General features: G+C 37.2%; 4 protein-coding genes across 5 annotated transcripts in view; 2 read left to right on the forward strand and 2 right to left on the reverse strand.

Annotated features, from left to right (window-relative positions):
• LOC122400665 (ETS-like protein pointed) overlaps positions 1–981 on the reverse strand; it is a 128,509-nt gene extending 127,528 nt beyond the window's left edge. For both annotated transcript variants that reach the window (XM_043402250.1, XM_043402241.1), the window contains exon 1: positions 822–981. The gene's annotated coding sequence lies outside the window, so the exon portion shown is untranslated. The remainder of the gene's footprint in view (positions 1–821) is intronic.
• Positions 982–1,429: 448 nt separating this feature from the next.
• Positions 1,430–2,430, forward strand: LOC122400683 (ATP synthase-coupling factor 6, mitochondrial-like). Its single transcript, XM_043402268.1, has 4 exons — positions 1,430–1,500; positions 1,835–1,981; positions 2,069–2,199; positions 2,278–2,430. The coding sequence occupies exons 2-4, from the start codon at positions 1,839–1,841 to the stop codon at positions 2,310–2,312; spliced, it is 309 nt and encodes a 102-aa protein (XP_043258203.1). The 5' UTR covers positions 1,430–1,500; positions 1,835–1,838; the 3' UTR covers positions 2,313–2,430.
• Positions 2,431–2,519: 89 nt separating this feature from the next.
• LOC122400714 (DNA polymerase epsilon catalytic subunit 1) lies at positions 2,520–10,894 on the reverse strand. The gene is made up of 22 exons (XM_043402316.1): positions 10,771–10,894; positions 10,585–10,705; positions 10,285–10,503; positions 9,982–10,214; positions 9,661–9,901; positions 9,265–9,581; positions 8,938–9,184; positions 8,321–8,873; positions 6,263–8,238; positions 5,923–6,164; positions 5,643–5,847; positions 5,396–5,571; positions 5,157–5,326; positions 4,755–5,091; positions 4,506–4,695; positions 4,268–4,434; positions 3,903–4,191; positions 3,727–3,825; positions 3,385–3,656; positions 3,183–3,315; positions 2,900–3,111; positions 2,520–2,829 (listed from the first exon to the last, which is right to left on the reverse strand). Exons 1-22 carry the CDS (start codon positions 10,854–10,856, stop codon positions 2,520–2,522), a joined length of 6,795 nt encoding a protein of 2,264 aa, XP_043258251.1. The 5' UTR covers positions 10,857–10,894.
• A 495-nt stretch (positions 10,895–11,389) lies between these two features.
• Positions 11,390–13,912, forward strand: LOC122400048 (pinin). The gene is made up of 5 exons (XM_043401253.1): positions 11,390–11,636; positions 11,981–12,173; positions 12,247–12,420; positions 12,510–12,804; positions 12,878–13,912. Exons 1-5 carry the CDS (start codon positions 11,476–11,478, stop codon positions 13,189–13,191), a joined length of 1,137 nt encoding a protein of 378 aa, XP_043257188.1. The 5' UTR covers positions 11,390–11,475; the 3' UTR covers positions 13,192–13,912.
• Positions 13,913–18,170: the final 4,258 nt, after the last annotated feature.

The raw sequence follows: 18,170 nt of genomic DNA on the forward strand, positions 1-18,170 counted from the left end.
TTGTACGTGACGCAAGATGTGATACGATTATCAGGTATACGATATATTTACGATCGATACGGGATCAATACGTGAGAAAGGGAAGTAATCTTCAAAATGTTTTTGCAAAACTCGGTTGTTGAGTTTCATTGCGGACGAACCTTGTTTAAGATAGTGTTCGCAAATTCAGAACTTCTACGAAATCGAACCATAAATCGTACAATCGATTCCTCCCTAGATAAACTTTTGACGTTAATCGAAAGTATAAATCATAGATGGCATGACGCAAGATAAACACGAAGCTCCCAAAACGTCTAGGATGCTTACAGAAGCTGTCATTGTTGTTTGTAAGTATATGACAAAATATTTGCATCGTTACACAGAGATCGAATTAAGATACAAAAAAATAGATCAAATTCAGTAAAATCTTAAAAAATGGAAGTACAATACAATTTTGATTTAAGTAAGTACGAACCAATAATAAAAAAAGTTTGATCTTGTTAAACGATTGGCAACGAACAAGTTAGTACGTAGATCTCGTATTATAATACCCATCTTGTCAGTGTTTCCGATCGTCCGTGGGATGCAAAGTAGCCAGTGAACACTCCGTCAAAACAAATATAGGCCTGCTCGTACGTAGGCGTACACTTTTCTCGCTGACGCTACGTTCTACCTTTTCGTAAAAGCCTTCTAGTCATTCGTATTCCTGTTTCACGTCGTACTCTTACGAATAAAACACGAATCAAAGATTTCGTTAGTTCGAAAGTTTCGAAGATTCACGTTCGCGCGCTCAAGCCACGCAGAAAGCGCGCAGGTTAACGGGTTAAAACGCGTTTTCTTACCTGTTTTTCAACGTAAAATCCAGTGAAGAACGCAGCAATGTCAATTGGTCGGATAATGCACACGGAAAACACCAAAAGAGAACCGAACACAAAACAAGAATCACGTGTACGACTGTGAGGCGCACGCACATCGGCAGCACTAACGCGGTCTACCCGTACACAATACAGATTACAAATGTATTATGGCTGCGGCCCAGGCGTTCATGAATGAAACCAAGAGCGGGCTTCGTCTCCCCACTCTTCGCAAAAATATCTCTACGACCAATCAGCGATAGTCGTTTGCATTCCGTGTTGTGATTCGCTGCTGTATTCTACGTCTTCCGTTGGAACCGCGTTAGAGTCAGGATGTACGAATACCTAGATGGTCCACAGGTTCTTGGGCGAACTCAATATTTCTAACAAATTTTCAATTTTAAATATTATCTTGTAGTTAATATAGTACATAACCGTAATGAACTTCTCAAAATTTAGTTACAGAATATAGATTCTGAAGGATCTATGATACTTCTGATGTATATAAAATTGAAATTAATTGTACTCTAAAATGTTAACCAATCATGATAAGGCACATAGAAATGTACTTTTTTCTTGTATATTGCAACTCTATGATCACTCTAAAACTACTTCATTCTAAGGTTGATATAATCGACGAGCGTTACCGAAGTGCATTCAATAAAATGTAAGAATACTGTATTACTTTAAACGATTTTAAATCATATTTGGATTTATAACAACACTAGTGTAGACGTTTGTTTGTTTCGTATTTATAATTTGTTATATTATGTTCCTATATTGACCATAACCTACGTATACGTTGTATAATGTTGTATTACGTAAGAGAAATTCAATAATTTACTATAATTTGTCATCTATTTAGAGGTTTAAACATATAGTTTTATGTAGTACCATTACTATGTACAATTAGTAAAATTAGTATTATTTATGTCACTCGTTATTTATTCTCCTTAATCATCCGGCGATACCTAAAGTTATTTATATTTGACTTTTTCAAGCAAAATGCTTACCAAACGTTTGGCTATTAATGTACCAAAAGTTTTAAAACGCAATATCGGCATTGTTGCGCCAGTATTGCAAAAAGCAAGCGATCCAATTCAACAGCTATTCATCGACAAAATTCGCGAGTACAAAGCGAAGAGCGCGTAAGTAGATATTAAATTTTGTGTAAACTATTATATCAAAAGTGATAATAGCAGACTGTAATTGTAATATTAAACTACTCAATGTAGAGATGGAAAATTAGTTGATGCTAATCCAGAAATTAAGAAGGAAAGGGATGCTGAACTCGAGAGACTTGCAAAACAGTTTGGTGGTTCAGACAGGTCTAAAATGTCACAATTTCCTGCCTTTCAATTTAAAGGTACGTAATGTTTCATGGATTTAAAAATACCATGATTAATGGTATTGCGCTTAAAATACAAATTAAATTTAATTTCAGACCCAGCAGTGGATGTTAGTTCAGTGAAAAACTAAGTACACTAATGAAGCATACAAAGATACATATAATTAGAACATCTGTAATAAAATTGTTATATTTAATATTAAGTAATCAGTTGCAAAAATACACATATATGTAAAAGTATAAAGGTAAATATATTGAATTCCATTGTCCTTAATGTATATAATTTAAATAAAAAATAATTAAAAAAGGAAAAACTTGCTTTACTAAAATTTCTAAAACTACATTGAATTTATAAAAAGTTTGGTATTCTCAACTGCTTCTATCAATGTTTCCATATTACATTTCCTAGCAACAGATTTGCATATCTTTACAAATTTCACTATTTCATTTTTGGTAATTAAAGTTTTGAAGTCCCCTGAACAGGAACAGAGTTCACTCATATTTTCTCTTTTAATTTCCTGACATTTGCAGCACTGTAAATCTTGCAGTATGTAACCCATACTCCTGCGATGTAATAGATCTGTCAAAAGGAATTCTATTTCTTCATTATCATAGTTCATTTTGCAAAGAGGACATTTCCATATATACCTGTACAAATAGAAGCATTATACGAATAAAATAAATGAATCGTAATAATTCTTTATACAACAATATATACCTATCTTTCTCCATAATACACAAATTATCTTTACAGAGATTAATATCTCTTGTGTGATTACACGATTTACAAATAATTTCCGGTAAAATTAGCGATATGCACGGATCTTTCCATTCAGCTTCATCGCTGTAACTGCTAATTTTAATTAATCGTAACAAATTTGTTTGCATGCGATATATATGAGATTCAACTTCTTTATCTAAAGACAATACCTAAAAAACAGAATTTGTATAATTTGTTTAACGAACAATTATTCGATACAATTTTATCCGTATTTAATTACCTTGCACACTGCTTTAATTAACTCCAAAGCAGGATTAATCGTTTTACTTTCTTTACCATCTAAATCCAAATTTGGATTCTCTTGAATAGTTAATTGTTTCTCCGGAGTTTTCTTGTATATTTTTTGTACAATTCTACGAAATTATTAAGTTAAATATAAAATCCCGCCTTTATTATTTAAGAAACGAGATAAAAATATTTACTGGAAAAGCTTTTGAGACATGTCTCCCGATATAAGCTTCTTCACAAAATCCGCAGTGTTTTCAAGTGCTCCTAACCCCAATTGTGCCGATAAACTTTGACTCAAACTAGTTGATCTTCTCCTAGGTTTTACAGTAGCATTTAATTGTTCATTCTCAGACATAAATTGATAAAGCGCATTTATATATCCCGCTATTATGGCACTAAAACTCGCTTGGCACGCAGCCTCTTTAGGAAGACATTCCATCAAATTCCACTTCATTATTATTTTGGGCTTAATAAAAGCAGTTATTAATTAAAAATAATATAAGTCGATAATATGAAATAATTATGTAGGTACGTACCGAGTCTTCATCATCATCATCCTCAGCATCTTCGTCAAGAGTATCAGTATTTTCTTCTATATTTTTTGGTAATTTTCCTTGTACACCACCATTATTATGCTAATAATTTGCACAGCATTTGTTATTGTACAATTAAATATTCGTTCTCAAAATATAGATGTCACCATTTTACTTACAACGTCAAGCCATATTAAATACTCCCAACATTGGTCAAAATTGATTTCAATACTGTGAAAGAGTTCTTTATTGCGTATTGTTTGTACAACGAATTCCACGTAGTTTAAAGCATCGTCCACTGTTCTCTTTTTTGTACATAAAATAATTTTATTAAAATTCGCAAAGATAATAATGGAACCCAGCGTTTTGAACTCGGCCAATAATTGTATGAATAACTTCTTCATATAACTGTGTAAAGTTCGTCTCAAGGCAGGATCGTAAAGTATAGCATTAGGCGAACGCAACCATCTGAAGAAGCACCAATTTACAAGCTAAATGAATTGTATATGCATGCATTGTTAAAAGTTTGAAGGTTTATAATTACCGATAAAAATGAATAATTTGATAATCTGCAAATACATTCTTATAAACTGAGACATCCAACAGCCACGCATTAACCATACTTCGTAATGCTTTAAACGCGGGACTACAAAGTGCAGTTTCATCGTAGCTAGGAATTACACTTGCCGCAGGATCACCCGTTGCCATTTCCTACAAAAATATAACTTACATAATTTTTTATGTTTCGTAATTGATTTCTTACATAAAAATGATTTTCTTACTTGAACAGATGTTGTTTGATGATTATGAAATGCAATGAAGGAGCTAGTTCCATCGATATCATGAATATGATGATATTGTAATAAGGTATTCACTGCCAAACTTTCTATCTCCAACTCAATGCATACGCTGGAATAAGTTCCGGAATTGTTTGCAGCACAATGAGTACTTTCCTCAAAATCAGTCAACAGTCTGCAAATAAAATAGAAATTAAGATAGGTTCAAATTCGATAATTAAATACAATTACAACCTGTTGTCGTCGTTTTCACTGCCTCCTAAATCTGGCTTCTCCGTTGGGGAACACCACAACACGAAGTTATTTTTTTGTAAGTGTCTGGCATAAAATAAGTCAGCACCGAAAAGTGTGGGATCGGCAGGAATATTTCCAATCGGCGCATGAAAATATCTGCACTGTTCCGCCATCAATTCGATAATTTGTTGACTTTTAAAATAATGACGCATCATTATTTTCGCGCCAGTTTTCTGCCACTCCATTACACTGTATAAATTTTCGATATCTTGCACATGGGTATTAATTAATGGGAAATCGTTGAGCAATGGCATTTGCGTTAGCAATAACGTTTTATCTAAGACAAAATTGTTCAATTATACAAATCATGAAACATGATACGTGAAGTTCTATTTAACTTACCGAGAGCAGTTTGAGTAATAAATATCGTTGCACCGTGCCCTTCATTCTTATATGCAGTTACAGCTGCTTGCAAAGCTCGACAAAGTTTTTGAAAATTTGTTTCAAAGCTCATTATGAATTGAAATGATTTTGGTACAGTTTTTATTTTGTCTTCCCCACTCATAGATACGCTACGAAACAATCGATTCGTAATAATAATATTTTGGATATAGCAGAAAAATTGTCTATAAAAATCTTACACAATGTTCCGTTCTTCGACGTATAATGCGTTCATATTGGGCATCTGATTCGTCGAAACCGTGTCCAACACAAATATATGAGCCCTTTTACTCGCGTTTAAGAAAAGACCCCACAATGATCTTTGATGATTGGAACTCCAATGATGATATAAGAAAACGTAATTGACTGCATGAACCTAAAATAATGCAACGCATTATATTTTCTATTTCTAGACAAAAACATACTACAAGAATAAAAATACATTACGTTCTGAAGGTATGGTTGTACGGCGATACTTTTGAATTCTAATTGATCTAAGCTAAATGTATCTGCACCATCCGCTATGGTACACGCTACCTTGCGATCTACCGTGCAGATGCATCCTAACTGAAGAACAGCTCTAAACTCCAATGACGTTTGTGTCTCGTAAATTCCTTCAATTTCTGGCTTACTTAAATCTTCTAGAAGTTCTCTATGAACAAAACGAACGAATTAAAAGAACATTTGAACGTAAGAATTTCGAAGATATTTCAGGACAGTAACTTACTGACTATGCATTAAATATTGCGCTTCTGGAACAGAGTACCGATATAAATTGTGGATAGGCCGTGATCGCGGTAGAATTTTCGAGCTTTTAGTCCAAGACACCTTTTTACCAGGTTCGGGATCTGGTTTCGGTTTGCGGGTATTTACATAAAATATGCGCGGTATCACAAGACGCAACGCATGCAGATCTTGATCGATCAGTATCCACAATCGGAATAAACCGGGTTCGTTTGTCTCAGATATCTAAACGAGCAATTGCTCAATCATTTTCATTTAAAAAAAAAGCACGAGTTATTGCTAAAGAGCTTGAAAAACAAAATTCGTGATAAATACATTCTTACTTGAATAATTTGCCAGGGCGTGGTAATCAATTTCTTCTGAGCTCGCCTCAAGAAACCACCCAAACTGTTTATTCTATTATCTCTTGTAGTCTTCCAACTATTATTGTCGTCGTTGTCCGCACTTCTACTCTTTTTATTTGTCTGACGTTGACCTCTTTGTTTAGCCTGATGGGCCCATTTCTGTTTATGGAACTTCAACCACTCCAGTATTTCCTCCTTCGTCGTTCCCATTGATGGCGGTGAACCTAATACTTCTTTCCAGCTTTTATTAATATTTGCGTCTTCATTTTCGTCCGAGCTTTGTCTTTTCCTTTTGTTGACAACTGGCAATGGATGCTTAAATAGATGCGCTTTACCCGCTATGTCTTCAATATCGCGATGACCGGACGTACTTGGCTCTTCGTTATCAGTACTCTTTTCTAGATCTTTCGGTACTACTGAAAATGCGTCTGTTATTTTCCTCTGTTTATGAGTTGCAGTCTTCTCCATTACCTTTTTGTGCAGCCAGTCTGGATGCTTTACTCTAGGTACAGGATTGTGAAGTCCTTGCATCGCAGCTGGAATGGTAATAATTTTTTGAATAGCATTCCCAAGTCTTTCAATGTAGTAATTCCAATCTAAAATTTGCCGTATATCGTCACTTTGTAAACCAGGATCCTTTAACCACTTGCGCAAATAGTGTCTCCTTATTGTTGGTTCTGATTGAAAAATGGCTAACGGTATAGCGCGTTCCGTAACTGGCGCACCGTGAGGTTTATTAGCAATAATGTATTTACACGCTAGGCCAGCATCTTTCACCATTTGATCTCCCAAAAACTCGGCTAATCTTTTAGCAGTAGAAATAGACGTAGACTTTTGCTGGCCATACTCCTCTAATTTACGTGACATCGATTTATTCTCGGATATAAGTTCAAACAGTTCCAAATCCGGCATGTCTGAACATTTGGTGTACAAAATATCAAGCCAATAGTCTGCATCTTTGGCTACGGATGCATAGCACTCTTCGAGCGTACTGCCTTTCAAAAACGATTCAAAGACAGACGTCTGAAATACTTTGATCAATTGAAGCTCGCCCCTTCTCTTCACTTCAAACCCTTTTAATTCGGCCAAGGAACCGTCAAAATTAAAAACCGCATATCGCTTTTTTAATCTCTTCCCTTCTTCTTTCGCGGCAGGTAATACCATAGCTAAATAAGGGCCGTCTACCTCGAAGAATATAGAATTTTCGCTCTTAATTTGATATGTTAAATTTTCAGGATCAACGAGCTCGTGATACACGTCATTAGTAAACTGATCCTTCACCATAAAATTGAGGATAGCATTGGGGTAAGATATTGCAAGCTTCGACTTCTTTGGATGAGTAGTGTGAACAACTACGTTATCGGGAAAGGATGCGGGCAATAAACACCATATTCCATCGGTGTCCAATTCCAATGGACGGCCTACCTTTTCTATAATCTCTCTAGCTTTCATGATGATATGAGCTCCTGTGTAACATACTATACCACCCATTTCCATACTGAACCATCGGGATCCTTTTCTCATGACATAACCATAAAAGGAATTTAAAATACATTTGTGAGCAAGCTGCAAAGAATCATAGAGTACTTCTCGACTTTTAGCGGACTTAATATCACCGGCATCGCCTTTTGCTAATGCTGCCGTTACTTGTTGCTTTGCGACTTTAGTAAGCGCTTTATATTCGTATCTTCTATCTCTGAATGCTCTAACAGTGTCAACGTAAAACGAATTCTCTTTTTGGCAGATTGTTTGTGTTCTCTCCTCCGTTTTTGTAATCTTCGCTTTTTTATACGCCTTTTTACAATATTCCGTCAGTCTTTTCTTTTCATACGTAGCCTGTTCCTCTTTAGACAATTGATGATAGGCTCGACGAACACCACCGGGAAATTGCGGCGGAAACTTTTCGTTCTCCAGTTGTTGCTGCATCCTTTGATACTCGCTCAAACTTGCGGCCACTGAAATTTAAAAAAAAAGAAACGCATACATTTATAATAACAAATCCTATTAATGTTTTACTCGAGTGTCTCTTCGTCTTACAATATTCTCCTCTCCACATCCACGTCATGTTTTTTTGGCAAAGTGCTCCTTGTTTATTGTAATCGCACGCGGCACAAACGGTTTCATCCACCATCGCAGACGGCTGGAGACGATTAGTTAAAATAATATTTGGGTACATAGCGCCAACATCTAAATGGTAAATCACAGGATTCTCCAATCTCAAAGGCTGACTTCTCAGAGACTCTAATTTCACTTTGATTTCATCGACCACTTCGTCGAAATTCGTGACCATATCCATGGGTACTTTCTCTTCTTCTTGTATAGCATGTTTCATAGCACTCTCGACGCCATTGATCAGTTCGTTTATCGCGCTTACTTCTATCTTAAATCGGCAAGGAATATCAGCTCTAAAAACACCGGACTCTAAGGCTTCCACGTGCCCTCCTACATATGTTTCTTGATCCAGTAAATGACCATCTTTTGTGAATTTACTTAACTCCGTTTCTTGTTTGTTGGGGAATATAATGTTAGCGTGAAAGGCTTCCACCATCAAAAGAGATTCGCATAATGTACCAGATCCCTTTCTAAGTACCTACAAATGGAGAAACATAACTTCGATCGAGTACTTCGTATTAAATTTCACGCGAACCACTTACCTCATCCGGATTCATCGGAATGATAGTGCATAATGCAAATATGAAAGGGTGAACATATTTGTAATAGAGATAATATGTTGCAACTGCATCGGAAACTGAGTAGTTTGCAAGAGTTGTCGGCTCTTCGGATGCTAATCTACACATGTCTTCTGGATCTAGTTCTATGGGATTGTACCTTAGTTTTGCTTTCGCAACAGCTTTCAGACTTTGAGAGCCTACAGGTAAATAAGAATCGCGTCTGACCCAACTATTATTAAAAATAGAAAATTAAAACTAATATCCTGTACGATATTTAAAACATAATTAGTTTGATAGATCGTGTAATACCATAAGCAATCCATATGCATGGATGGTCTACACGCATAGACACCATCGCGATTTTTTGAAAAACCGATCCGATCTTTCATGTCCATATTATGAAACGCTGCTCTGGTTTCTACAAACGGCCAATCAAAAAAATCGCCGTTATATGTTACGAATATATGTGGCCGGACATCGTCTATATGGTCAAAAAATTTTTGTATCGTAGCTTTCTCATTAGGTTCGTTAAAAACGGTAAAGAAACCCTCAAATTCTGGTTTTGGAGTATATTCAAAATCTTCGATATCGCTTGAAATTATTTCTCTGTTTGTTATTAAATATCCCTAAAATTGAGTATGATGCATGTATTAAATAACAGCCTAGTATCAAATAGAAAATCGTAAAAAATGAATAAGTAAGTACTTGTCCATCAATCATGTAGGATATCATCATGATTTGATCGATATTAGCATCAGGAAATTTTAAAGGTAGCTTTGTAGTTTCTATATCATAAGCCAGGACAATTGGCTCGGGTGGTTCAAGAATATCTTTTCTCCTTGTAATAACTGGTACTTCATCCCCCCTTGTTTTTACAGAGTACCAATTACCACAACAAATTTGCATATCTATAGATACTCGTACATGATGGGGTACATCATATTCTCTGCAATAATATGTACATATTATTACAAAAAAGAACTAATTTTATTAAGTGGAAGACACAATTGTATTTTTGAAACATACCTAATGTCAAGAATATTGTCTGTAAAATCTATAGTTTGTTTTTTGTAATTTACTATTTCCTGATCTGGATTTAACACATTTGACAGCATGTCTGTGTAGAAAGTATGATTCTTTTGTCGTTCTTTATTTAACTTTACAGCTTTCACGATATCTCGTTTCACTTTGATCATGTCCAAAGTATTTATAAAAGATAGCTTCATATATTTTTGTTTTAAACCAATTAAATGATTTGGCTAAGAAAAAGAAAGAATATACTGTATTATTTTCTGAAATTTTGCCTATATTGTTTCAATTCTATCGTACCAAATCAAGATCTTCCTTATAGAGTGTCTCTATTTTATGTATAATGCTACTGTATTTTTTATTTAAACCGGTGTAGGTTTCTTCGTACGTGTCCTTTTTACATAAAATATAAAAATATGGACAATACGGATAAGAAATTTTAAATCTAGTACAGTCTTCTTGTAAAAAATAATAATCTACACCGCTAAGCATTCTTTTATCATCTTCTATAATATCTGTCTGTAACACAAAGCAATTTAATTTAAGAAGCAACGATATAAAGTAATTCAAATAAATGACACGTATTATGTTGCAACTTACTGGATGCATATTAATAAGAAATCCTATCCTTTCCTTTACATCGGTTGCTCTATGGAATCCATACACACCATCTACTCTGATATTTTCATTAACTTCATTTAATCTTCCTCCCGGAGCCTCGCTAAAGAAATATAAAAATAACAATAAAATACATGATGTCTCTATTTCGAATTAAAAACACTGTACCGTGATTGATTCCCTTCTTGATTTTGATCATTTTTAAAAAATGGCCCGACGGCTCGATATTTTCCAGTATTTTGTAATCTCGACATGTTGTGCGATTATCAATCGCGTAAAAAGCAATTGTTATTAGTCGTCTAAAGTAATTAATCAACATTAAAAATCATCATCACACAGTATGAAAGACAGTGTCGAAAATTATTGTTGTATACGAAGGCACTATAGGTTTTCAACGCTGCATTTGCAGGAGTTGCAGGTTGTTATTTTCCCGCCAATAGATCCTTTCGGGCTATGAATATATATACAAGAGATGTACAAGTACGTACAGTTTTAGTACTCGTGTGCTTTGCGTTATTTACGTTGTTTCATTTAGCGCTGTGAGCGTTTAGAAGAATTGAGGTTATTTCACTAAGGTAGGATCGTAAAAACGCGAGTTTCTCGAAACGGTTTTGCAAGTTTTGTAAATGGGATAAAATTATTATTCACCAAAGTTATTTCTGTCCAATAACCAGACGTTATTGTTTGGTGTTATGAGAAATTTACTAGACCGTGATCCACAAACATGAAGAAAAATCCCGAGGCTTATCGATTAGGAAAAAAGGAACGAAATTGTAGGTGGCTCCACGACAGTGATGCGGTGCGACAACAATCGTTGTGACCCGATAAATAAATTAGTTTTTTAATTTCATTGAGCGTGGCGAATTTAAATAGATGAGAAAATTAGATCCACAAGAGGCCTGGGGGGCTGAGAGATTAGAAGCGCAATTAGAAGCTGCCCGAGATGGTCTTCGAGGACTCGACCGGAGTATTCGGAAAATCTTGGGCCGGGATCTTCCCGACGGAGAAAATGGTCCAATACAACCGCCACCCAGGTTAAATTCACGATAATTCTTTTGTATACATTCCTAGAATGTCGTAGAAAACTTTACACATTCTATAAAATATATCTTATACGATAATTCATTGATCATTGAATAGAACACTGTTGTCTACAAACATAACCTATTTCTTGTACACCAAGATATTTTCGACCATTTTACTTCGTTCCACATGACTTCATTGCATTTGTTTCTAATAGTTCGCTAGCACGATAGTACATTTATGTGTTAATTTTTTAAAATTTACATTTCAAGTACATCGATTTGTTGATACAGGCAATGACATTTCTTCCTTACATATAACCATTGACATGCTTTTTGCAATACAATTATAATAGACTATCGCAAAAGAGGCCATTGCAGGAAGACAGACGACGCGTTGTATCAGATTTTGTCAACAATGAAGTACCTGGTGGTAAACGCAGATGGCAAGGTTCGAACGGGGAACCAAAAACAGTTTTCAGTCGTTTAAGTGCACGTGTTCCTTCCAATGCTGATGATAGCGCGGATGAAGATGACACCATTATCAAGGTAAAATTATACGAGCCATATTTATATTTCTAAATGAGTTGGCCCGTGTAATATTATTAAATATATATTTCAGCCAGCCGTATCTTCACGAGTGATAGCAACACCACGAGAAATTCCATCTCGACAGGAAGTGATCAGGCGGGAAAGAACAGACGAACGTAGTCGACAAAGGAATAAACGAATGTTTGGCGCCCTTTTAGGTACGCTACAAAAATTTCGTCAAGAGGAAACTAAACTTAAAGCAAAGGTACGCTGTTATCGGCATTGCATCGCCGTGTATTTTTAAAATGAACGAGAAGACGCAATAATGCTTTTGAAATATATATTCTGCTGTAGGAAGATAAGAAGGCGGAAGTAGAAGCAAGAGTAGAGGAGGCTCGAAGGAGGGAAAAGGAAGAATTACGAAGGGAAAGGCAACAACTGTTTTTGTCACGCAAACGGCAATTAGCAGAGGTACGAGCGTTAGAGGCAAAGTTGGCGCGTAGCCGACAATTTCAAGATTGGCGTGCTGCACAGTTGCCACTTGCGTCGTTTATAAAAACGCGAGCACAACCTCCTATTTATTACGCACCGAAGCGTAAACATCCACAGACCGACATCCTTCTGGCTCAGTCCGCGAAAGAACTTCACGGTACGTACCTTTAACAAATATCTCGCTTAAAACGAGTAGAAAATAATTACCACATATATATTTTGTATTACAGAGGAAATTGAAAGAAGGGAAAAAGCATTGGTCGAAGAACTCGAATTAATAGAGGTGCAAGTAGGCCTTGGGAAGCATCAACAGAATTTCGATGGATCCGCATCGCTAAACACGTCAGCGGAAGTCCAGCAATCGGTAGAAGAAGGAGAGGAGAATCGTGATCCGAATCCGGAAAAGACTTCAGAATCAGAAACGAACGAAGCAGTTGACGTTTCGGTGAAACCCGAGAAGGACGAGAACTGCGATAAGACGAAAGAGATTGAAAAGTCGGAGGAAGTACAAGTAGATGAAGTGAAGGATGAGAATAATGGCTAGTATTAAATGTACTTACAGTGACTGTACATATTACGTACATTGGATGGTCCAACGAGAAAGGAAACGGAGTATTTCTTACTCTATACTTTACGCGTGTGGATAAATTTTACAATTTTTGAGAGAATTTCACTTTCTACTTGCTCTCATACGGATACAAATTCATTCCCTTCGTCGGACTGCATACTTATTTCTTCATCAAGGGTCAATCGACCGGTGTCGTTTAAACTTTCCGTACAAGTAAAAGATTAGTTGCAGTTTATCGAAATCCCATATTTTTTAAATGTTACATATTTGTATCATGGCTATTGTATACCACTTAAGCGACTACTACCCTTCGAGTAGAACGGAATAACACGGTGGAGAAGTAAGTATGCTGATAACATACCGTAAGGTAATTCGAAATCTTTTTAGATTGAAAAAATTATGTATAATAGTCTGTTCATTGATTCCTTTGTATCAGTATCTGTCTTTTAATACATATGCGTGAAAGAAGAGCGTTAAATAAACGAATTTAATGCTTTACGTGTGTGGTCAAATAAAATATATAAATTTAAACCTCGAGCGTGTCTCCTGGTTACATAGCATAATTCAAACTTTTATGCAAATTTGTATATCTCTGTTCTTTAATTACTCATGACATATAAAAACAAAATTCATTGCGTATAAGTCTGATATTAATCAATGCGGGTAAATAAACACGGGTAATTTCCCTTCGTAGTAAGATTAATAGGCATTTGAGTAGCATTCGTAAAGATTAATATTCCCTGTCTTTCCAGGCAGAATATAAATCCTTTATTCTTTATAAATTGAGAACAAAAATTAAATATACCTTGAGAATAAAATAAAGCCCCTGTTGTATAGATTTGGTTATTTCAATCTTATTTGTCTCGTGTTTCGTATTTATTACTTTACTAATTTTACATAGCAGTATGATGAATTCGATATAGAGTATCTATTTAAAACAGTAGCATTCTATCCATCTAAAAATTGCATGTTGCTCATCCGCCAAAGATTCCGTATAAATCATCAAATACAGCAGAACTAGTGATGGGACCAATCCAATATTTACCTTGTAACGTTTGTAACTTATCAAATTAATATTCTTTCATTAGTATCAACATAATTGATATTTATGACACGTTTGTATCCACCTATTTCGTTAATATATAATATTTTTATTCGAAAAACCCGCTTACAAGTCAATCTATATTTTCGAAGCAATCGTATTACCCTATCGATAAGTGTGCACCATCGATAGGTATTCGAGAAAACGGTTAAATTCCATCTGGTGCATACTTCAGAGTACCAGCGTAACCGATGCCTACATTGTTGCATGCAATTAACCACACAATAGTCGATTAACAATCGAGAATTAATTAAGCAGGGATACTTGTGTAAGTAGAATCGATGCTTCGTTGCTTCTGTTTTTAACGATTCGTTCATTTTTGACGTTCGCGAACCAACGATCGGATTCGATTGAATTTCGACGTCCCCGTAGGGTATAGATCCCATCGCTGGTTCGTCTCGCGGTGGAAAAAGGAACAGTCGCGAAGAAACGAGATTAAGCGCGGCAATTCGTTAACCAATTTACACACGGAACGCGGTTCGGACGCTCCGCCGGCAGATTCTCCGGGACTTTCTATCTTCCCGGTAATATTCGAGGGTAGGAGGGGATGGCATGAAAGGGGCGTTCCGCCATGCAACCTCGGAATATGGCTAATGCGTCTCCGCGCCGACGTCTATCCTCTTTCCCTCCATTCCCTCTAAGTCTCGACGAAATAGACGCTCGGAATGATAAAATAGTAACCTTTTTACAGAATCTGTACCAAAATACAATTCACAATAATACACTGTACCAGAGAACCGTAAGTAATACCAAATGTACTCGTAAACGATTCGTAACGGTTCGAAAGCTGCGTATCGATACAAATAGGCGTTCCGCGAAAAGAACAGACATCTTAAATCTACGATTAAGAAAAATATTAATCCACTCTTAACGTTAAACAGAATATTTCGGCTTCTCGATTTTTTTTGCAGGGTACAGCTTAGGAAATGTTGATCCGGAGTCATGTGATGTTCTCCGTTCTGTTTTTTTTTTGTCGCGGCCATTTTGCGAATAAAGATATCAAAATCGGTAATACGGTAGGTAACATTTCGACAATAGTAGCGTATTTAGATAGCGATTTATTTGTAAGTTCTACTTGTTTATTGCGAAGTGTATAATTATAGTTTATATTTTAATTGTCATTGAACGAGTAAAGGACAAAAGGTTGTTTATGTCTGTCGACAGGTATGGAACTTAGCCGCCATTTTGCCAAACAACGAATAATTACGTAGAAAAAGCGGCTTAAGCGTTTGCCGGTATAAATATACGACATTTCCCACGTATCGCGCGGCGCCGGTCCGCCGAAACGAAAAAAGGAAGTAGATTGAAAGTAAGACCGACGACGCCCGGCATCGAGTAGCGCAGAAGCGTGAAGCGTGCGACGCGACGCTGCGCATCGCGGAGACATAAGAGAGGCCGACAGGGGCCGGGGGTCTCCGAGCTATTTGTACACCGAATGGAAAACGCGGCACGACTCGCCTTCAGACGAAAGGAACGGGACGTTTTCTTAATTACCACGTTTCACCCTTCTCCAAGCTTTTCTCTTTCCTATTCGGTATCGCAAAACAGGAGACTATTGTTCGAAACTTTTAAGCAACAGATGGACGACCGTTGTTCCATATTTTCCAAAGCAAGCCCTATCACAGGTTAGAAGAGTCACGCTACTTGACTCAGCCCTTAAATTTACACCAAATAGATAATTGTAATATGCTTCTGCCTTTATAATCAATTTACAATTACTAGTCTTGCTTTACGCGTGACGGCTATTAATCATTCGAACCACCGAGTAAATTGGAAACTATTCAAACGATTAATAGCGTCGCGTCTAAAGCAGGATTTACTGGTCTTACTAATGTTCGTCCATCAGATCCAGGATTGTTCGTGAAAAGGTTAAAGTAAACCGGTGCCTGAAGCTATGATCTCGTAAGTGGTTTTTAAGCGTGTTGCGTTTGTTGTAGTATAACAGAAGTTCGTCTCCTCGTTCTTAGGAAATCGAGCATTCGCTTAGAGAATATCTCTGCACGACGTTGACGCCGAGAACCTTCCAGCCGTAGGAAATCTCGAGGCATTAAATCGCGCGTGCACTTCTAATACATTCTATTCTATTCTAAGCAAGCCAGATACGCGCCGAACGACCCTTCTCACCAAGGGTTTATTTACCCGTTAATTTATTAGCATGTGTTGGTCGCGACGCAGCTTGTAATCGAGCGCGACGGAGTTCGCGAGCACTGCGTGCCGTAACACCGAACGCTACCCACTAGAAGTCACCGTATTTTAAGGGGGTTGCCTCAGGCATCAGACCGCGGACACCTTTATCTCACGCTTGAATCTACTTTCAGCGAAAAAAGACTTGACGTATATTTGCCGTGGAAATTTATACGCCTATTCACGGCCAATGTCCGTCGACTCCTCTGATATTAGAAAGAGAAATCACCCGGTGAACGTGCAACAGAGTCGTCCGAGCTGCATTCCGTGACTCGAGTCATTCTAGCTACAGAGACCATCTGTAAACAATAAAACCGACGCAAAATTTGTAGACTTGAATCTTTGCGGTTCATCTACCTCTAATAAGACGTATTTCAGTCTACAGAAGGACTCGAGTAAAGTTCTTCCATTGAGACGCTGTCTAAATATATTCACGATCGAATTGTAAGACTATTTTTGTATTACAGGTCCTTTATTATATTTTGTGTTAAATCGTATCTTGTTTTAATCGTCAATCTCTCAATTGTTCCAGATCGTGGCAATTCAACCGTGCAGATTTTAGCGAAACTCAACCGCGCTCCACTGCACGTCACATGGAAGCGACACCGAGGTGATGAAACGATCTCAAAGAGCAGCGTTCAGTAGGTGACGTTCACGAGTAGCTTTCGCTTAAAACTCCTCTCGGTTGTCGATCCTCCTTTTCGACATATAGGCGCGATCGTGTTTTTCTCTTGACGCTCTTGGCCGCGCATAACATAATGAGGACCGTCGCGGCGTGACGGGCCGTCCCTTTGAAATACGAATACCCCCTATCTACTCTGCGGTGAGATACCCCGCCCCGATACTCTGTTACTCTGTTCAAAGGAGCGACAGAACCTGCCCACAGGAGCTACTTCTTTGGAAGTCGTTCAGTGTCGGCTTTCTCCAATCTCATTAAGGGCGCACCGGTTTTATTAAGCGCGCGAAGGACGGATAGAAACTAGGGGACCTTCCTGGTCCGAGTCGCGATTCCGTCTTCTTAAAAAGTCTCTGTGGAACGATCTTTAAGAGAAACAATGCGTAAATTAAATATTTAAAGAAAATTTCTTTGTCTTTCTTCGGTCTAAAGGTAGCTTTTGATTAATTTTATAGAAGACCCGTGACAGAAGTGCTTCAATGGCTTTTTATATCATCTTCCATTGGAAAAACTATCATTGGTTATGTAGACCGAGGCCCGTGAAGTCGGGAACGCCGAGTGGGTGTCTAATTTCGTCGAAGAGGAGGGATTTCACGCTCGATCGACGCTGATTGGATAGCGCCGCGCCGTTTGCTTTTATAACTCGGTGTGTGTGTAAATGCGTGTGCGTGTGTACGCGCGCGTATCCACACAAGGAACGGCTCGATGTGAGCTGCAGCTATTATCTGTTGTCTTATCGAGTTACAAACACTGGGAAGGCTCGGTATCGTTTGGCAATGTTTTAGTCGCGTGTGCCCATAACGATAATCAATTCCTCGCTTGTACGTTTAAGGCTGAGAAACTTCGAAAATGTAAAAGTTTAATTCGATTTACCCTCGATCGGGAAGGGAGGGTTGAAACGATTCCATGTTACATCTATACCATGTTAAAATCTATCGATTATGTAATCAATATTTAACTCGATCTAACAAAGATTTAATTGAGTTACCAACA

The sequence above is a fragment of the Colletes gigas genome, unplaced genomic scaffold (assembly GCF_013123115.1).
Source record: "Colletes gigas isolate AHSC1104 unplaced genomic scaffold, ASM1312311v1 Colletes_gigas_Sc00002, whole genome shotgun sequence".
Taxonomy (NCBI): domain Eukaryota; kingdom Metazoa; phylum Arthropoda; class Insecta; order Hymenoptera; family Colletidae; genus Colletes; species Colletes gigas.